At 32.0% G+C, this 22251-nt stretch overlaps 1 protein-coding gene across 1 annotated transcript; it reads left to right on the top strand.

Moving 5' to 3' along the window:
- Positions 1-11775: 11775 nt before the first annotated feature.
- On the top strand, positions 11776-20913 carry LOC106451625 (probable LRR receptor-like serine/threonine-protein kinase At1g51860). The gene is given in 14 exon segments (XM_013893573.3): positions 11776-11890; positions 17535-17733; positions 17832-18316; positions 18413-18557; positions 18639-18710; positions 18809-18880; positions 18963-19046; positions 19149-19288; positions 19393-19476; positions 19479-19639; positions 19741-19867; positions 19947-20012; positions 20141-20330; positions 20413-20913. Coding segments are annotated over 14 exon segments (2316 nt in total). The 5' UTR covers positions 11776-11808; the 3' UTR covers positions 20822-20913.
- Positions 20914-22251: the final 1338 nt, after the last annotated feature.

Genomic DNA, 22251 nt, shown 5'->3' with positions numbered 1-22251 from the left:
GCTTAGAATTGTGTCTAGGCTTAAGGTCGATAGTTTGATTGATCATTTGCCGTCCTTAGTTCGACACTTGATCACCCAAGGTCTAATCCCTATGTCCATAAGTTCTCTTGTCCCTTAGTCAAGAAAGTATCATTCTGTTATTGTTTTCTAGTATTAGTAGTAGTTTAAAACCCATCTAAATCATTGGTTGCACTTAGATTAAGTGAGTACTTGCATTCTTGGTGCTTTGATATCCCTCATAACTGGTTCGACAATCTTTTATGCTACATCATTTGTCTTAGGAGCCTTGAAAACTCTTAACATCAATTGGCCGTCCAATATATATGTTAACTGGATATTATTTCTTTTATCCCTCTAACGGTTGTCGTTATTTATTGTTGTGGATTTTCATTACTTTAGGATTAGGTTGTACAAATACGGGACTTATCTGGTAAAGATAAATGTGAAACACATGAAGTAACTGGTTATGAGATGTCTAATCTTGAACGATATACAATAATTTCAACTAAGTTGTGATTTTGTATTAGAATACCTCATTTTTTTTCTTTTAAAGAAAATTTAGAAACATTGAAACCTATATTTAAGAAAAAGAAAGAGATGAAGAAGACTGTGAAAGAAGGCCAGAAATATAAAAAGAAAGAGAAAAAACATTGCTTTTAATAGATTTTGTGTTTGGGCCTAAACCCAAATATATATATATATAGATACACCAATTATATATTGGATAAAATCAAAATATAGGATTTTATGTATTTGAAATTGCAAAAAAAAAAAAAAAATAGATTGACGTGAACGTTTTTTGAATTTATTTTATTTAGTTAATTTTTTTTTAAACATTGCTTATGTGTCAAGATTTGATTCGCCACGTGACTTTGTAGTTTGGTATATAAAAGAATGGTTCCGTGCTATGCACATTTTATAACAACTAGATGATAACCCGCATGCATGCGCGGAGTGAGTGGTTTATACTAAGTTTGTTCATTAAATGGTTTTAACATTTTGCAACACTACAATTTTTATCGATTGGAAAATGACGAATACAAATGTTGGTCTTTAAATGTATCATCGTTGTTGAATAGTTACCATATTACAACTCATTATAATTATTGTAAGACTTCATATGCACAAAATAAAATTAAGTTTTATCGCTGACACAAATCACCAAAACCAGATAGGCAACATCGATTGTAAAATGACGAAAGAGGATTATTTTTTCCAATCTCGATTTCTTTACTATTGACTCCCTATAAGTGATTTCATTTTCTACCTCTATAAAATGGCGCTTTTGTTCTTGTTTTTGTTTCATTGTTATGAGTTTTTTAAACGTCTTCTATGAATTCAGTGAGTTATATAAGTGTCATTTTGAAATGATGGACATCTATAAAAGTTAGTTCCACTCCAGATATAAATCTAAGAATCAAATTTTTGAAAAAAACCAACAACAAACTCTATTCACAGGTTATTGTTCAAATATAATATATTAATCAAGTTTTTATAGAATATAAGTGCTCACTCGAAATATAAATGTCTGTCTAATATATATTCTCCTTTTTGGTTTTAAAAATCATCTAATTCTAGTAAAACAAAAAAAAATTATTTATTTTATTAACCTACACTTTTGAGATTTAGTTACTTAAGAGTATACCGATAAAAATATATATAATACTTTTCCATTCTAGTATATGTAAATTATGTATAAACTAAGAATTTATTGATTTATTAAATAATAAACCAGAATACTTATAATAAATAGTTCAAATCTCTCATTCTTACAATTATAATATTTACATAGGATATTAGGGAGAATTAGACGAATGGTCAGATCTCTCACTCTTCGAACAATATCAAAAGGAAGTGATTGAAATCTTGTCATGATATTTCATTAAAAAGTTTTTAGAAATAAAAATCAAGACTATTTAATTAATCTGAATGAAATAATATATATATATATAGTACTTCCAATATTAAAAATCACTTTGATTTGAAGAAGTGTAGTTCATGGATTATCAGGATCAAATAATATATTATAAACCACCTATTTAAAAAATAATTTGTATACATAAAAGTATCTATATTATCTATCTTATTAAAACTCAAGTACAAAATTGGAGTGTTTGGAGACTTGAATAGGACTTATAAAAATTTGGAGTGTTTGGAAACATGGATTGCAGTCTTTTAAAAAAAAATATTTTTGTTTGAAAACAAGGATAGTAGTATAAAGAAAAAAAGTAATGGGCTTATGTTTTTTAAAAAAATTGAAAGTTATCTAGGCCACTTTTAAAAATATACCAAAATGGGTCAATCTAATTCCCTAAAAATTTTTTTTCTAAACTAACCATAAAACAAAATTTAAACTTTATATACATATTTCAAATCAAAATAATAATTCAAATTTGATTTATATCAAAAATTGATTCAAAAATATACATATATTCAAAAATGCATTTTTACTAAACTATTTTTCAATAACCATTATAAAAAAAAATATTGTCAATATATATAAGAAAAACATAATACAAAGCCCAATTTGAAATACCAACTCAAATTATGGTTTTCATATTTCATATTAAGTTTTAAAAATATAATATATGTAATTATTTATATGATGGTATGTATAAAATACTATTAATTATATGATTACTTATATGATGGTACATATAAAATACGATTAATTATATGATGATAAAATACGATATATAATAATGACTAGGGATGGGCTTTTGGATACCCATACGGGTTTAGTTCTGATCGGTTTGTATTTTGGGTTTTCGGGGTTAAAGATTTCAGCCTTATTAGAATGTTTCTAAATTTTGGTTTGAGTTCGATTTGGATCTTTGCGGGTTTGGTTTGGGTTTGGATAACTAATTTAAACTATTTTTAAAGTCTTAAATCATTATATATTTTAAATTTCTCAAAATGTATAAATAAAATAATATATTACGTATAAATTTGAATAACATATGTCATAATACTTAAGCTTAACATATCAATTGGCTTGATTTAAAATTTTGGATACGAAATCAATAATTATTTTAAGTATTTTTGGTGATTTGAGTATACTTTAACTATTTCAGATATTTACTTTTGACTATCTATATATATTTTCAAGTATTTAAACCAATTTAAAAGTATCATTTTTGATGTTTTATATACGTTAAATCTAAAAATAATTAATATATATAAGTATATAAATCTATTTTTAGATAAATTCGGATACCCAAATACTTCGGTTCGGATCAGATTCGGTTCTCTAAATAACAAAATTTTGAATAATTAGAATATTTAATCAATTTTATGTTTGGGTTTGGTACTATATCTTTGGATCGGTATCGGTTATGTTCCTCGGATTCATTTTTCCAAATCCTAATAATTACATGAAAAACAAATATCAACATATTTTTCAAAATATACACCCGCGCGCCTGCGCGGGTCAAAATCTAGTTAAAACTGAAGTACACATTGAAGTTGTTTGGAAACAAGTATAGCAATTCAAATCATATTGTTTGGAAACATGAATAAAGCATTAACCAAATCGAAATGAGTGGAATTACAATTTTAGTTCTTGGCCCGTTTGTCTCCTAAACCAGCTGGTTTAATTAACCATACAATTTTGAAAAACACGCTCATAAAATAGAAATTTTAGATATGGACACAATAATTAGCTAACTAAATCTATGTAAAAATCGTAAGTTTAATAGCAAGAATCTCTCGTGCAATCTTAGCAACAGACCTTAGCAACATAATTTTTTTTTTTTTTTTTGTCACAGATCTTAGCAACAGAATATTACCTAATTATTTCATCCTAAACTTTCTTCCCATGTCTTTTGTTCTCCAAGGTAGATATTTTTTGGCTCTCTTATCTCATGATTTCCTTAAAACATGTCGGATGGCTTCCTAATTAGTTACAATAATCTGCACGAACAAATAAAATAATATTTATCTTATTAAAATATAAGTACTTTTAAAAATTATTTAGAAACATAAATAACATTTTTAAATATATATATATATATAATATTGTTTGGAATAGCAGTATATTAACAAAAAGTATTAATGGGATTATGTGAATTCTATTATATTACGAGAAACTATATATTTAAACTATCTTTAAAATATATGAAAATGGTCTAATCTAATAACCTAAAACATCTTTTGTCTAAAATAAATTTTATATACATATTTCAAATCAAAAATTGATTCAAAAATATACATATATTCAAAAATTTATTTTTACTAAAATGTTTTCCAACAACCATTATCAAAAAAATGTTTTCAATATATATAAGAAAAATATAATACAAAGCTCAATTTCAAACACCATCTTAAATAATGATTTTTATATTTCACATTAAGTTTTAAAAATATAATATAGATAATTATTTATATGATGATATATTTAAAATATTATTAATTATATGATTACTTATATGATGGTATGTATAAAATACGATTAATTATATGAGGATACATATAGAATATATAATAGTGACTAGGGATGGGTGTTACGATACTCATTCGGTTTGGTCGGGTCTCTTTGGATTTCAGATTTTCGGGGTCAAAGACTTTAGTCCCATTTGGATATTTCTAAATTTTGATTCGGGTTCGGTTCGAATCTTTGCAGATTAGGTTCGGATTTGGATAACCCATTTAAATAATTTTTAACATTTTAAAATTTATTATATACTTTAAATTTCTCAAAATCTATAAACAAAATAATATATTACATATAAATTTGAATAACATCTGTCAGGATACCTAAACTTAACATATTAATTGGTTTGGTTTAAATATTTGGATAGAGAATTAATAATTATTTTAAGTATTTTTGGTATTTTGAGTATACTTTAATGATTTTAGATGTTTACTTTTGACAATTTGTATATATTTTCAAATATTTTAACCAACTTAAAAGTATCTTTTATATTCTGGATGTTTTATATACATTAAGTCTATAAACAATTAATATATATATATATAAGTATATAAATCTATTTCGGATATATTCGGGTACCCGAAATATTTTAGTTTGGATCAGATTCGGTTTCAGTTCTCTAAATACTAAATTTTTGAATAATTCAGATATTTAATCAATTTCGGTTCAGATTTGATACTACTTTTTTGGATCGGGATCGGATCGATTTTTTGGATTCATGTTTTTTGCACAATCCTAGTAGTGATATGAAAAACAAGCAGCAACATATTTTTGAAAAATATACCAGTGCGGGCGCACGGTCAAAGTCTAGTGTATATTAGAGTAAGAACATAAATCAATACCAATACATTTTTCTAATTTACAATCATATTTTTGGTAAATAAATCAAAACAGTCATTTTATTTAGCCATATTTTCCACTTAGGCCTTTATTGAAAAGCATACGATAAAGCAAACTAGTTTTTATAATGATTTTCCGCTGCAAAAACGCGGGTTTATTTTTAGAATTAAATAAACACTTATTATTAGAATTTATATATAAGATAGTGTATAAGTCTGGAAAAATATATCCGGAATCAAAGAACCGAACCGTGCCAAACCAAAATTAAAACGAATTTCATAATAATCGAGCAGATCATATATTTTTGGAATAAGAAAACTGAACCTGATCCAAATCAAAAACCGAATGAGTACCCAAATTTTTAAAATACAAATTATAAACCTACAAATATTAATTATAATTAATTTCTAAATAACCAAATATCTTAAAATACTCTTTGTAGACCTAATTACCCAAAAACTAAATTACACAAATATTTTTTATATAAAATATTAACATTTATCCAAGTTATCTGATATTTTTATCTGAACAACCCAAATTACCCGCTATTTAAACTAACTCTCCCTCCCCCCCAATTATCTGATGTTTTACTAATATTATATGAAATTACTCGAAAACCAAACCGGAACCGAGTTTGACCCTTTTTGGACACTACATGGTTTCTAATTTTACAATCTGAACTGAACCAAAATAACCAAACCGAAGTACAAACTTTGTAAATATCTGAATTTCTAAATTTAATGGTTCCTAAATATACAGAACTGAAAACCAAAAAACAATATACCCGATCATAAACTGAATGCGAAGAAAGCATTCTATTTGTACAAATTATTTATTTCCTTTTAGTGGAGTACATAAATAATTTATAGACGAACTAAGATATAAGAAATGTTTTTATATTCGACCCAAACCCGCAGTCAAATTAGTAAATCTGATGATCGATATATAATCCGGTTCAGATTTAATAAAAACTGTTAATTAAAAATTTGAGAAAACCTAAAAATCCACCTTTAACTTGTGACTTGATATGATGCTGGTAGACCTAGTAAAACCCCAGAAAATCTAATATTTAAAAATAAAATTGATTTACCTTTTAATAATACATTAAAATTGAAGAAAATGGTTTATCAAGTTGTTGATTAGCTTAACTTGTTTTAGTATGTAGTCATACACTTATTTTACATATATAATAAAGATTGGTAGGCTGTTACTACTAAATTCAATAAATATCTGAAATGAGTAAGCAACCCCATTTTGTTTTTTCTAATCGTAATTAAACCAAACCCACCAATTTTTGTTTTGAATTTTAGTGTATCGATATATGGTAGGTGATTTTGTAGGTAAAGGGAAAAATCAAATGATCATCAATACTATTAAAACATAATGCCCTTTTTTGAGGTGTCTTTCGATTTTAACAATATTTACAGATCTTTGCCACTGAAATATTTAAAACCTATGACTTTAATTACAGTTATTTTTCACTAAATCTATTTAATTCCAATAATTACTTATTTTTAAATTTCCTTTCTCTTCCAGCGTAGTTAGTTAAGATAGCAAACATATATTTTTTACTGTCAACACAAAACCTACCGGTTTAAAACATTTGTCCTGTAATAATTTTCATGTATACTTTCAACAAATTACTATTAATATACATTAACAAGACTGTTGTTTATGAACATTCTAAATATCATTTTATGGTTCGTTTAAGGATTATAAGATCATATGATAGGGCTATAGAATATGTTTTCATAACATGATAGTGCTATACAATATGTATTAATATAAAAGCAGTCGAGATTTTTATATTAACATGCAAAATATCATTTTACAACCAAAATTTTACTGTTATAAAAAAAGGAAAAAAAAAATCCCTGTTATTAAATCCAAACTCTTGATACCGTATGACCTACAAATACGCGATTTCAAAACTTTAAGATATTATTGGATTTGTATAATATTTACCACACTAATGCTTAGATATCAAAAATTGAACCTTTTACACGTATATGCAAGCTAATCTTCAAAGTATGTACACTTAAATAAAACAGGATATTCAGAAATATACCTATCAAATTCAGTCACTGTAGGATACTTAAAATGGTATAATAGCAAATATAACAATACTTAAATTCATAAACTTTTAATGTCTATGTATAGTAAAAATATATTTTTAAATCTAAAATAAATGAAAAGTAAGGCTTTAGGATTTTTGATAAGAAAAAAAAAGAAAACCAATACCAAAACACATAAAATATCACTGTTCAATGTATTATTTTAGGTGGTATAGTGAATTCTTCACCAAAATCTAAAAATCATAGACAAAATAGTTTAATCGATGTTATATGATAAAATCAGAAAGTTCATTACAAGTTTGGAAATAAAACACAGATTTTAATAATCAAAACTTAATTTTTTTAAAAAAATAAGTAAAATCACTTGCTGGTTCAGCCGGTGGTTCAACAGTTGTCAAGTTACCGGATTTAAGGATTTTAACGATGTTATCGGATTTTTAAATAATGGATATTTTCAAAACCCAAACTGGATTATTTACTGAGTCACCGGGTTTACCGATTCGACCACAGGTCCGGGTCAGACATTAAAACACTGCTCCAGACTCTGAAAAACGTTTAAGTATCTATTGCAAAATCATAAACTAATAACATTAAATTTTAAGCTAATCAACAACTTGATTAGTTATAATTTTAATTTTTGAAAATTTATTGAAATTGTTTTTATTATAAAATTTTATAATATTAATTAAAATATAATAGATATATTTTAATATTTTCATAATTTCAATTTTAAATTTTAAATTTTTTATTAAATATTTTTACTTTTGTATATATATTGTTTTAAAAAAAGATTTTTCTTACCCTCCCGCAAACGCTAGCTGGAGCCAACTTTTGAATTTATGAGATTCGAAGCGGTTTGAAGCGGTTTAGAGCGATTTGAGTGATTGTTGCAAACCGCCGACAACCGCTACCAACCGCAAAAGCTGCGTTTGCGGGTGGTAGCGGGAAAACCAGTCACCCCTCAATATGGTAAGTTAAAAGCTCGTGGTATTCAAATTGTATACATCTACACAAAATACATTGTGTACACATGAAACGTAATTGTAAGATTATTACTATGCTATAATATAAATTTATAAGTTATAAAATAAAGTATTTGTAAAAGAGACAAATCCCGCGCTTTAATCAAAATCTAGTTTTGCCATTAATATGGGTGCTATTAGTAATAATCTTGTATAGTTAGAGATAAATAAGGTAAAACCCAAAAATTAATTAGTTAATAAATAGGTCCAACAACTTTGTATAAGTAATTTTTTTAATAATTCTTGCCTTTTAATAGTATTGATATATAATAAGAAACGACAAGTGACGATTTGAAACAATTGATTAATTACGACATGTAAACTATAAAATTATTGTATTTGAAATAGTTAAATTTGAAATAGCTATATAGACATTTAAATATATAATTCACTTTTGTGTATACATATATATATATACTAGTGATGTTGAAAAATATCTCTATATATATATAAATGAAATGAAATACCCGCGCGGTTGCACGGATCAAAGTCTAGTTATATTTTGAAGTAGTATGATAATGAGATTGTTTGTGTAAGATAAAAAATTGTATGATGCATGACTATTTTTTAGGTTTAGTATGTTTGGTTGCTGAATTATATTGTAGTATGATATGAGTTGCTTTCACTGGGTCACTGAGTAATTTATAAATCACGTGTCTATACTATTAAAGCATAATTTCTCATAGGATTTTTTCCTTGCATATTAGAGTTTTTTACAAAATTATGTCACTTTCTCTTTTAAACAAAATTAATTAATATGTCAATTATAGAATCAACCAATCAAAAACTAGCAACCTATTTTTTAAATCTATACTATTAAAACATAATCTCTCATAGGATTTTGCCCTTGCATATTAGAGTTATTTACAAAATCAAGCCACTTTCTTTATTAAACAAAATTAATTAATTTGGCAATAATAGAATCAACCAATCAAAAGCTAGCAACATATTTTTTTTTAAAAGGAATTAAACCCGTAATTACTCAAAACTAGTTCATATTTAAATCAAGGATGAATATATCTAAACTAAACAAGATATACACAGGATTTTATTCCATAATGTAGATTATGTCTTCGTTATTTATTTAATATTATGTTTATTTTAAAAGGAAAAGTTTTAATTATGGTAACAACTCGGTTCGGAAAAGGTAACATTGTCGTGGGTTATGAGAAAACTTTATTTATAAATGCATGTTACATCCTCTACAATTTTCACTACCAAATTCTTGCAAGAAAATTTACAAAAGAAAAAAGGGAAAATTGTTTTTCTTAGGTCAAAAAAAATGGTAACTATGTCTTATTAGATTAATCTCATATATTTTATGTCTCATTAGCCTAATTATTTTCAAAATAGCAATAATGCCCTCAAATTCAATTATAAATTCGATATTACAATTAACAAAACAATTGTAAATATTAAAATATAATTAAAAAGTAATTAAAATAAAAAAAACATTAAAAATTCTCAAATAAAAAAAAACTCTAAACCTAGACTTTATGGCCCACGATTGTTGGTTTTTTTTCTGAAAGATCAATTTTTTCATATATGGAAAATGAATATTTCCAAATATTTTCTTTCCATATTTTTTGGAACTGATTATTCTTATCCGTAAAATACAAATTATCTGTAGATCTCGGTTTCTACATGCTTTTAGATTTATAATAATGTGTAGATTTCGATTTCTACAGATTTTAGATTTATAATAATTTGTAGAACTTGTTTTCTACAAGTTTTTAGATTTATAGCAATGTGTTGATTTCGATTTCTACAAGTTTTAGATTTATAGTAATCTGTAGATTCCGATTTCTACAGATTTTAGAGTGATAGATTAAGCATGGAATGTGTATTATAAATATTTTTAGAGTATAATTAGATCACATATTCTAAACATAGTAAATTCAATGAAAAAAGTGGATTTCATTTTCTACTTCGTAGAATTTCAATTCTACTTTATGTAGAACATAATTTGAAATTATGATTTAAACATTTTTAGAACTGGAAAAAAATACCATTAAGTTCATATGGATATTTCATAAGTAGTTACTATTTTTTCATATTTTTTTTAGTTTGTAAAGCTATTTATTTGATTTATTTTTGAAAATATTAAAAGGTATTAAAGATAAAAATGGTACAAAATAGAAATTAACCTAACGAGACATTGTTACCATTTTTTTGGTTTAGAAAAATAATTTTCCCAAGAAAAAATCCGTGCAAGAAAAAAAGTGTCCACTTTCCATGAACCTAAGTTTTCTGAATAAAATATTAAAAAGTAGGAAATTATGAAATTTAGTAGAATGTATGTGATAATAACAACTTTACAATTAAAACTTCCTTTTACAGGCATTGGTCGAGATAAACCCTAATTTATTGTTTTTTCTACCAATAATTCAAATGCTTTCTACCTGCTCTGAAAAAATAAATTTTCATGCCAACGTCCCATTTTTATCTTTATTCAAGACTACTAAAAGAGTCTTATTTCTATTGCTTGCCTCTTACACAGGTAGCTATCCATAAATAAGTGAGCATAGATTTAGAGATGCAATCTTTTTGATATTTTTCTAAATGAATTCTTGATGCTCTCAAATACAAATATTTTCAAATTATATAATATTGAAGCCTATGTCTATTTTACAAACATAGACATCTTCTAACTCAAATTAACATTTTATTAGATGACAAATAATTTAGAACAACATAATCATACATTTAACAAATTAGTATATCTATTTTCCATTAATCTTTTTTAAATTAAAGCGCGGATCAAAATTTAGTTTCCTATTAAAGTGTGTGCATGTGTTTCTACTGGTTCAAGTTGGACACCAAGACCTAGGGTTCAAAGTGAACCGGGCATGTATTACACTTTCTCTGTTTAACATTTATGTGCTTGGATCTTGAATCCAAACAGCAGCGAGGGTATTTTTCAAAGACTCATGAATATAGCTCAGCAGGAGAAGATGGAGAGAATCGAACATCACGAATAACATAGGTGTTAAGATTCTCCCGCAGACAATCGAAATCAATTGGAAGTTTGGAACTTACAAAGATATGGTGAACGATCCGTCCTGTTGCAGAACTTTTTTCGTAAAATTGAGACAAAGCGTAAAATGCAAGTCGTAGATATAGCCAGAAGTACATAGGTATTGGTCAAGCAATTCCAACCACGAGGAAAAAGACAGAGACAGATAAGGAAATTCCAAAAATGCTCCTACTCTGTGTGTCTCGTGACAGCTGCCCCATTTGTGGGGATATAGGACTGGATTGGATTGCACGGCATGCAACGTATGAGAGCTAAACGAGTTGACCCGTACAATGTTATCTCAGTCTTCGCCAATTATGCACCCTATTTATCAATCTAGACCAGTGACAAATGAGTTATATAGCCTCCTTTGAACCAGAGCACACACCACAAAGATAAAAAAAAAAAAAAAGAGAGGAAAAAATGAAGTATTTTCATGGCTTTTTGCTGCTCTTGATAACAGCTTATGACATTTTGGAATCAGTTGAAGCTCAAAATCAATCAGGTTCGTGCTCTGTTCACTTTCTTGTTCTTGATTTTCAGTACTTTTTATGAAGATTTTGATGCTTTGATTCCTTGTGGAGTTTAATATTGTTGCTCATGAGTCATGAACAGAATTCATCAGTTTGGCTTGTGGGCTAATCCCTGAGCACGCAACTTATACGGAGAAGTCCACGAATATAATATATACATCAGATGCAAATTACATCGATACCGGATTGGTCGGGAGGATCCGTGATGAGTGTAGACATTTCTAAACTAAAAAAGATTGAAGCTTTATAAAGCTTTATTGATGCAAAATATGAATAGCTCAAAGGAGCTTTATTATGCAAATGAAAGTAAAGAAACTAGAAGAGATTGAGTTTGTCACCAAGAACAAAGAGATTTATAAAATGATATTGATATTCTGAAAGTTAAGGTTTTCATTACATAACATGACTATTTATATGAGAACTCATGTGGCAAACCCTAGTTACATGGGCTAATGGACTTCTCACAAGATATAAAATGGGCTTTCAATTGGATCTTCTAATACTCCCCCGCAAACTTAGTGTAGGGTGCGGAGCTAAGTTTGAAGCTCAAGTGCAGCAGCTTGATAAAGGGACGAGAGAGCTCGAAGTGTTCCTTTGAAGTAGTCAATAACTTCACTTCACCATAAGATCAGTCAATAGTGTGAGATCTATTCAGGTCTATCTTTGTAGCCTATTTATCTCACGAAGAGTCCGGGTTTCTTTACCTCGTTTAACTCCCCTAAGCTGTCTCATAATGAATGTGAGTCTTCTTCCACAACTAAAAATCCTTTCTACTCTCAGCTTCCCATCACTAAACCAACTACAAACTGCTTACTATCATTGTGCCTTTCTCTTTGGCATTCCATCAAACACGTTGAGTGCATTCATCAGACCAGAAATTCACAGCCTTAAATCCCATCATTATCAAGCCCGTGAGGTTCCTGTTGCAATCTATACTTCCCGAGTTCAATCCTAATATCTAACCAAGCCAGCAGAACCACAAGATAAAGCATATTCTTCTCCATCTACCAAACAGCAGTTTCATTTTATTTTTTTTTTGATGAAAAGAAACCGTTACCGTGACTTATGTCTGATGATTGCATCTCAGAAGAATTATCACCCTTGTTGTCACGTGTCTCTGAACCCAGAAACCATCCACTGTTGTCTCAGCTTGTGTTCAGATCTGATGAAAGCTTCGACCTTGAACTCCTTGCTTGTGCCATACGACAGAAAGAGAAATGAGACAACTTGGCAAACCAGCTTCTTCAAATAAAAGCACAAGTCTTGGTTTTGGTCAGGACAGTGTTGATAGGATCTGTCTTGGTCGCTGGTTCTTCTTTTTTTTTTTTTTTTTTTTTTTTTTTTTTTTAAGAGGAGAAAGAGATGACTGATGGAGCTTGTGAGAAGTTGAGATGAAGCGTAGAGACACCAAGATCTAATCCCTGGTGCTCTGATACCATGTAGACATTTCTAAACTAAAAAAGATTGAAGCTTTATAAAGCTTTATTGATGCAAAATATGAATAGCTCAAAGGAGCTTTATTATGCAAATGAAAGTAAAGAAACTAGAAGAGATTGAGTTTGTCACCAAGAACAAAGAGATTTATAAAATGATATTGATATTCTGAAAGTTAAGGTTTTCATTACATAACATGACTATTTATATGAGAACTCATGTGGCAAACCCTAGTTACATGGGCTAATGGACTTCTCACAAGATATAAAATGGGCTTTCAATTGGATCTTCTAATACTCCCCCGCAAACTTAGTGTAGGGTGCGGAGCTAAGTTTGAAGCTCAAGTGCAGCAGCTTGATAAAGGGACGAGAGAGCTCGAAGTGTTCCTTTGAAGTAGTCAATAACTTCACTTCACCATAAGATCAGTCAATAGTGTGAGATCTATTCAGGTCTATCTTTGTAGCCTATTTATCTCACGAAGAGTCCGGGTTTCTTTACCTCGTTTAACTCCCCTAAGCTGTCTCATAATGAATGTGAGTCTTCTTCCACAACTAAAAATCCTTTCTACTCTCAGCTTCCCATCACTAAACCAACTACAAACTGCTTACTATCATTGTGCCTTTCTCTTTGGCATTCCATCAAACACGTTGAGTGCATTCATCAGACCAGAAATTTACAGCCTTAAATCCCATCATTATCAAGCCCGTGAGGTTCCTGTTGCAATCTATACTTCCCGAGTTCAATCCTAATATCTAACCAAGCCAGCAGAACCACAAGATAAAGCATATTCTTCTCCATCTACCAAACAGCAGTTTCATTTTATTTTTTTTTTGATGAAAAGAAACCGTTACCGTGACTTATGTCTGATGATTGCATCTTCAGAAGAATTATCACCCTTGTTGTCACGTGTCTCTGAACCCAGAAACCATCCACTGTTGTCTCAGCTTGTGTTCAGATCTGATGAAAGCTTCGACCTTGAACTCCTTGCTTGTGCCATACGACAGAAAGAGAAATGAGACAACTTGGCAAGCCAGCTTCTTCAAATAAAAGCACAAGTCTTGGTTTTGGTCAGGACAGTGTTGATAGGATCTGTCTTGGTCGCTGGTTCTTCTTTTTTTTTTTTTTTTTTTTTTTTTTTTTAAGAGGAGAAAGAGATGACTGATGGAGCTTGTGAGAAGTTGAGATGAAGCGTAGAGACACCAAGATCTAATCCCTGGTGCTCTGATACCATGTAGACATTTCTAAACTAAAAAAGATTGAAGCTTTATAAAGCTTTATTGATGCAAAATATGAATAGCTCAAAGGAGCTTTATTATGCAAATGAAAGTAAAGAAACTAGAAGAGATTGAGTTTGTCACCAAGAACAAAGAGATTTATAAAATGATATTGATATTCTGAAAGTTAAGGTTTTCATTACATAACATGACTATTTATATGAGAACTCATGTGGCAAACCCTAGTTACATGGGCTAATGGACTTCTCACAAGATATAAAATGGGCTTTCAATTGGATCTTCTAATACTCCCCCGCAAACTTAGTGTAGGGTGCGGAGCTAAGTTTGAAGCTCAAGTGCAGCAGCTTGATAAAGGGACGAGAGAGCTCGAAGTGTTCCTTTGAAGTAGTCAATAACTTCACTTCACCATAAGATCAGTCAATAGTGTGAGATCTATTCAGGTCTATCTTTGTAGCCTATTTATCTCACGAAGAGTCCGGGTTTCTTTACCTCGTTTAACTCCCCTAAGCTGTCTCATAATGAATGTGAGTCTTCTTCCACAACTAAAAATCCTTTCTACTCTCAGCTTCCCATCACTAAACCAACTACAAACTGCTTACTATCATTGTGCCTTTCTCTTTGGCATTCCATCAAACACGTTGAGTGCATTCATCAGACCAGAAATTTACAGCCTTAAATCCCATCATTATCAAGCCCGTGAGGTTCCTGTTGCAATCTATACTTCCCGAGTTCAATCCTAATATCTAACCAAGCCAGCAGAACCACAAGATAAAGCATATTCTTCTCCATCTACCAAACAGCAGTTTCATTTTATTTTTTTTTTTGATGAAAAGAAACCGTTACCGTGACTTATGTCTGATGATTGCATCTTCAGAAGAATTATCACCCTTGTTGTCACGTGTCTCTGAACCCAGAAACCATCCACTGTTGTCTCAGCTTGTGTTCAGATCTGATGAAAGCTTCGACCTTGAACTCCTTGCTTGTGCCATACGACAGAAAGAGAAATGAGACAACTTGGCAAGCCAGCTTCTTCAAATAAAAGCACAAGTCTTGGTTTTGGTCAGGACAGTGTTGATAGGATCTGTCTTGGTCGCTGGTTCTTCTTTTTTTTTTTTTTTTTTTTTTTTTTTTTTTAAGAGGAGAAAGAGATGACTGATGGAGCTTGTGAGAAGTTGAGATGAAGCGTAGAGACACCAAGATCTAATCCCTGGTGCTCTGATACCATGTAGACATTTCTAAACTAAAAAAGATTGAAGCTTTATAAAGCTTTATTGATGCAAAATATGAATAGCTCAAAGGAGCTTTATTATGCAAATGAAAGTAAAGAAACTAGAAGAGATTGAGTTTGTCACCAAGAACAAAGAGATTTATAAAATGATATTGATATTCTGAAAGTTAAGGTTTTCATTACATAACATGACTATTTATATGAGAACTCATGTGGCAAACCCTAGTTACATGGGCTAATGGACTTCTCACAAGATATAAAATGGGCTTTCAATTGGATCTTCTAATACTCCCCCGCAAACTTAGTGTAGGGTGCGGAGCTAAGTTTGAAGCTCAAGTGCAGCAGCTTGATAAAGGGACGAGAGAGCTCGAAGTGTTCCTTTGAAGTAGTCAATAACTTCACTTCACCATAAGATCAGTCAATAGTGTGAGATCTATTCAGGTCTATCTTTGTAGCCTATTTATCTCACGAAGAGTCCGGGTTTCTTTACCTCGTTTAACTCCCCTAAGCTGTCTCATAATGAATGTGAGTCTTCTTCCACAACTAAAAATCCTTTCTACTCTCAGCTTCCCATCACTAAACCAACTACAAACTGCTTACTATCATTGTGCCTTTCTCTTTGGCATTCCATCAAACACGTTGAGTGCATTCATCAGACCAGAAATTTACAGCCTTAAATCCCATCATTATCAAGCCCGTGAGGTTCCTGTTGCAATCTATACTTCCCGAGTTCAATCCTAATATCTAACCAAGCCAGCAGAACCACAAGATAAAGCATATTCTTCTCCATCTACCAAACAGCAGTTTCATTTTATTTTTTTTTTTGATGAAAAGAAACCGTTACCGTGACTTATGTCTGATGATTGCATCTTCAGAAGAATTATCACCCTTGTTGTCACGTGTCTCTGAACCCAGAAACCATCCACTGTTGTCTCAGCTTGTGTTCAGATCTGATGAAAGCTTCGACCTTGAACTCCTTGCTTGTGCCATACGACAGAAAGAGAAATGAGACAACTTGGCAAGCCAGCTTCTTCAAATAAAAGCACAAGTCTTGGTTTTGGTCAGGACAGTGTTGATAGGATCTGTCTTGGTCGCTGGTTCTTCTTTTTTTTTTTTTTTTTTTTTTTTTTTTAAGAGGAGAAAGAGATGACTGATGGAGCTTGTGAGAAGTTGAGATGAAGCGTAGAGACACCAAGATCTAATCCCTGGTGCTCTGATACCATGTAGACATTTCTAAACTAAAAAAGATTGAAGCTTTATAAAGCTTTATTGATGCAAAATATGAATAGCTCAAAGGAGCTTTATTATGCAAATGAAAGTAAAGAAACTAGAAGAGATTGAGTTTGTCACCAAGAACAAAGAGATTTATAAAATGATATTGATATTCTGAAAGTTAAGGTTTTCATTACACTATTTATATGAGAACTCATGTGGCAAACCCTAGTTACATGGGCTAATGGACTTCTCACAAGATATAAAATGGGCTTTCAATTGGATCTTCTAATAATGAGTACAAAGTGTTACAGCAACAGACTTGGACCTTAAGAAGCTTCCCTGAGGGTACAAGAAACTGTTACAACTTCAACCTCACAGCCAAACGCAAATATCTGATCTCCTGATCCTTCTTGTATGGGAACTATGACGGTCGGAATAAGATCCCCATGTTTGATCTTCATATTGGTCCTAACAAATGGACTTCTGTTATATTGGATGCTGTAGGAAATGCTTCAGTTTACGAGATGATCCATGCCTTAACACAAGACCGTCTTCAGGTTTGTCTTGTTAAGACAGGAGAAACGACTCCGTTTATTTCCTCCTTGGAACTTCGTCCGTTGGACAATGAAACTTACGTCACGGAAAGTGGATCGTTGATTACGGTCTCAAGATTTTTCTTTGCACCCACTCCACCGATGATCAGGTTTAAAATAAAGGTTTTTTTTTCATTTGTTTTTGTATCTGTTGTATTGTTCTTTGTGTTGGTTAACAAAAGAGGAGCCTTCTCTTTCTATTTTATAGGTATGATGAGGACATCCATGACCGAGGATGGAATCCATACTTATTAGACGAACAAATGGTGTCTATAAGCACGGACATTTTGGTCGATACAGAAGATAACTTCTACGATGTGCCACAACTTGTGGCTATGACTGCTGCTGTCCCTAGAAATGCTAGTCAGCCTCTGACATTATATTTGAGTCTCGACGAGACCACTGCAGAGGCATATATATACATGCATTTCGCTGAAATCCAGAAACTTGGAGCTAATGAGAACAGAGAATTTAGCATCACTTTTAATGATGACCAAGTAGGGTACGCCAAATTTAGGCCACCAAATTTCACCATAACAACTTTATTCACTCCAGAGGCTATAAGTTCTCTTGATGGGAACTTCAAATTAACTTTCGCCATGACCGGTAACTCAACTCATCCTCCTCTTATCAATGCCGTCGAGATTTATAGAGTCTTAGAACTTCCAGAGCCTGAGACAGACCAAGATGAAGGTAATTCAAGTATTTACAATAAAAGTGTTATCAGACCATTCAAAAGCTTTCTGTCTTTCGACTTTGCCTGGTTTGTGAAATGTGCCGATTGATCAGTTTCTGCTATGGTCAACATCAAGAGAAGTTATGAGTTGGAGAAAAAAGTTAGCTGGCAAGGAGATCCATGTGCACCTAAGGCATTTCGGTGGGAAGGTTTAAACTGCAATTATCCAAAATATGAGCCACAAGGGATCATATCCTTGTAAGTTTTGTATTGTCTGTTAATCTGAATCATCTTTACGGTTCTTACAGTTTTGGTGTTTCCCAAATTTTAACTCCTTAGGAACTTGACAGAGAATAAGTTGACTGGTAGCATAACACCTGAATTTGCCAAGCTAACACAATTGGTAGAGCTGTAAGTGCCCCAACACCAATAAACTTAAGTATTTGATATGATAATATTAAGTATATGATTTGGCATAAACTATTTTTTTGTCTCTATTTAATGGACAGAGATTTATCAAAGAACGATCTATCAGGAGATATTCCAGCGTTTTTTGCTGATATGAAGTCGTTGAAACTCATGTGAGCTTGTTTTATCAATACCGCTCTCTCCGTTTATTTATATTTTGTTTTGTTCTCAAAGCTTGAGCTTTCTCATTTGCAGAAACTTATGTGGAAATCCAAATCTCAATAGCACAATTCCGAACTCTCTTCAGAAACGGTTAACCAGTAATTCGTTAACACTAATGTAAGATATTCATTCTTCATTGATTCAGTCTTACATGTAGTACTACTCTAAACTTCATATCTCTTTTTATTTTCCGGTTTCACATAACTTTAATGATTATAGTTTGAGTGAAACTCCCTTAAAGGAGAGCAAAAAGGTTCCAGTGATTGCTATCGCAGCGCCAGTGGCTGGCATGTTTGCTCTTGTTGTTGTCTTGGCTATCTTTTTCGTCATAAGAAAGAAAAAATCTTACAGTACTGCGGGTATGTATGAATCACCCGAACGAATTCTTGAAATTATTGGAAAAACGAAAACCTATCTGTTTTTACTCTAATTCATTTCACATACTTTTGGTACAATTTTACAGCTCCAGGACCCCCATCTGTCACTACCGGTACAGTTCAAAGTGAGACACGGTCATCCAATCCAACAATCATAACAAAAGACCTCAGGGTACGTATCCCGAGGTACTGAAGATGACTAATAACTTCCAGAGAGTTCTTGGCAAAGGAGGCTTTGGAACAGTGTATCATGGAAACTTGGATGATGCTCAAGTAGCTGTGAAAATGCTCTCTCATTCATCAGCTCAAGGTTATAAAGAATTCAACGCAGAGGTATGTCTAACAAATATTTCCAAACTGTTCATCTTATCTTTTTGTTTTTAAATAAGTTAAGTTTCTCTAATCATGAAATGATCATTTTGTTATCTTTTTAGGTTGAACTTCTTTCACGAGTTCATCACAGACATTTGGTGCGACTTGTTGGGTACTGTGATGACGGAGATAACTTGGCTTTGATCTATGAATACATGGCTAATGGAGACCTGAAGGAGCACATGTCGGGTAAACAATTTTACCCAAGACTCCGGTTTACTCGAATTCATCTCTTCCCATAGTTTAAAACATTCAAAGCCCATTACAGGAAAACGCGGAGGCAACGTCCTAACCTGGGAAAACAGAATGCAAATAGCTGTAGAGGCAGCGCAAGGTGAACCAAACTCTGACTTATTCTCTCTATTTTTTTTTTCTGATTCGTGGCAAGAAAGTGTTGATTCTAGATGTTCTGTTTGTGATGTCTAAAAGCAAGATTGACAGAAACAAAACCATTTGTTACAGGATTAGAGTATCTTCACAATGGATGTCAGCCTCCTATGGTCCATAGAGATGTGAAAACTACTAATATTTTATTGAATGAGCGGTATGGAGCAAAATTAGCTGACTTTGGGCTCTCTAGATCTTTCCCAATCGATGGTGAATACCATGTATCGACTGCAGTTGCAGGCACACCTGCTTACCTGGACCCCGAGTAAGTGAAGTCAGTTAGTTATCATCACTTGTGTTTGTTTTGTTGCTGAAATGAGTGATGAGAAATTTATATACGCTTTCAGGTACCACAGAACAAACTCGCTGAGTGAGAAGAGCGACATATACAGCTTTGGTATAGTGCTGTTAGAGATCATCACAAACCAGCCTGTTATAGATAAAACCCGGGAGAGAACCCACATCAATGAATGGGCTGTCTTAATGCTCACTAAAGGAGACATCAGGAACCTCATCGACCCCAAACTGATGGGGGACTATGACACAACCGGTGCATGGAAGATTGTAGAGTTGGCTCTGGCTTGTGTGAACCCGTCTTCAAACCGGAGACCAACAATGGCACATGTTGTGATAGAGCTTAACGAGTGTGTGGCCTTGGAAAATGCAAGGAGACAAGGTAGCGAAGAGATGTCCGCTAGAAGTTCTGTAAACTTCAGTCTCTCTTCTGCTTCTGAATTTATCCCTGGAGCCAGATAAATTTGAGAATTTTCCCACTTGATGTTTCATTTGTAAAGTTTCCTTTGTAATAATAAAACCATATTTGGTAAATCCAATTGCTGTTTTGTTTCTGTGTTGAACTAACAAAAGGGAGATACATTGCATCTCTCTCTAATACAATTTGTTAGGTACTACAGAACAAATTTCCTAAGCGAGAAGAGTGATGTCTACAGTTTCAGGGTAGTGCTATTAGAGATAGTTACAAACGTGTCTCACATTGATAAAAACAGAGAGAAGCCGCACATTGTAGAATGGGTTGGGTTTAATCTCACAAATGTCGAAAACAGAAGAATTGTCGAACGGAAACTTATGGACATAGACTTAAGAGAACTTGGTGTCTACAAGGTCACATAAAAAGAAAACCGTATGGAAAAGGCATATCAAATCAAAACCGTAAATCATTTTGTTGTGCTTTCAAAGAATTAGGACCATGCCATTGTCCTGATTCAACTAGAGTTTATGTCTTTAGGTTTATGCTTGAGTTGCATAAATACTCTGCTCATTGTAAGAAGTCCCTTAAGATAAAGAAATCAATGAAAACGTTTGTTGTCTTATTCATTCTTTCACAATTTTAGCTTTGCTCTCACGGCCGAAAGGAAACAAGGTGGTCAAGAGATGTACACAAAGGATTCTACACAGTATATAGACAAATTGCGGTTTAGTTAAAATGGAGAAGGATGTCACTGGCTTTTTCCGGAAGAATCGGATATGCCACTTTCATACCGAGCCAGCTTTCTTCCTTTGGATCATTTCCGACTGGTTTCGTCCTGACTTGGAATTATCAGGGGTACGACCCCTGCCCCAGTCTTGATAATCCCACATGAAGCGTGTCCCGTGATCAAGACCAGAGCGCCACGACCCGTCATCTGACAAGGAGCTAACTAGTTAAAGGCATTATTTATGAAGTCAAGAGAGAATGTGTTTAAGCCACCGCTAGATGGTCCCTAAAGCCTAAAGTAATTAACGGTCTCGGTCCATACCTTGGTGGCTGTATATGGCTATATGCTCCTGCCGTGGGAGAGAGAGACACTGAGACGAAGAAGAAGTAAATCCCGAGAAAGCACTCTCCATTTCATTTCCAACACGTTGAATGATCCATTTGTTGTAGATGAGCATGGGCTTTACTCTTTAGTTACTGTTGCTCAACCCAAGCTCTTAATTAAGATTTAAGAGTCAGAGGTAAATGCATGACTTGAATCTGTAAGCCTAAGGATTTGGAACTTGGCATGCTGGTGCATTAACACAGAGTGTTGATTGACGTGATGCTTTGGAGTATGGCTCGAACATGTTGAAATTTATTAAGCCCATCTCCAACTCTATATTGTTCGATTAATACGATATTGTCCATTTTAGGCCTTAGAGACTGGCCCGCATGAATTTACTTTTGGACTTCCAAAAGGTCTCGTACT

Source organism: Brassica napus, chromosome A5 (assembly GCF_020379485.1).
Source record: "Brassica napus cultivar Da-Ae chromosome A5, Da-Ae, whole genome shotgun sequence".
Lineage (NCBI taxonomy): Eukaryota > Viridiplantae > Streptophyta > Magnoliopsida > Brassicales > Brassicaceae > Brassica > Brassica napus.
Note: the sequence above shows the minus strand (reverse complement) of the source record. Positions and strands in the feature narration are given on the sequence as shown.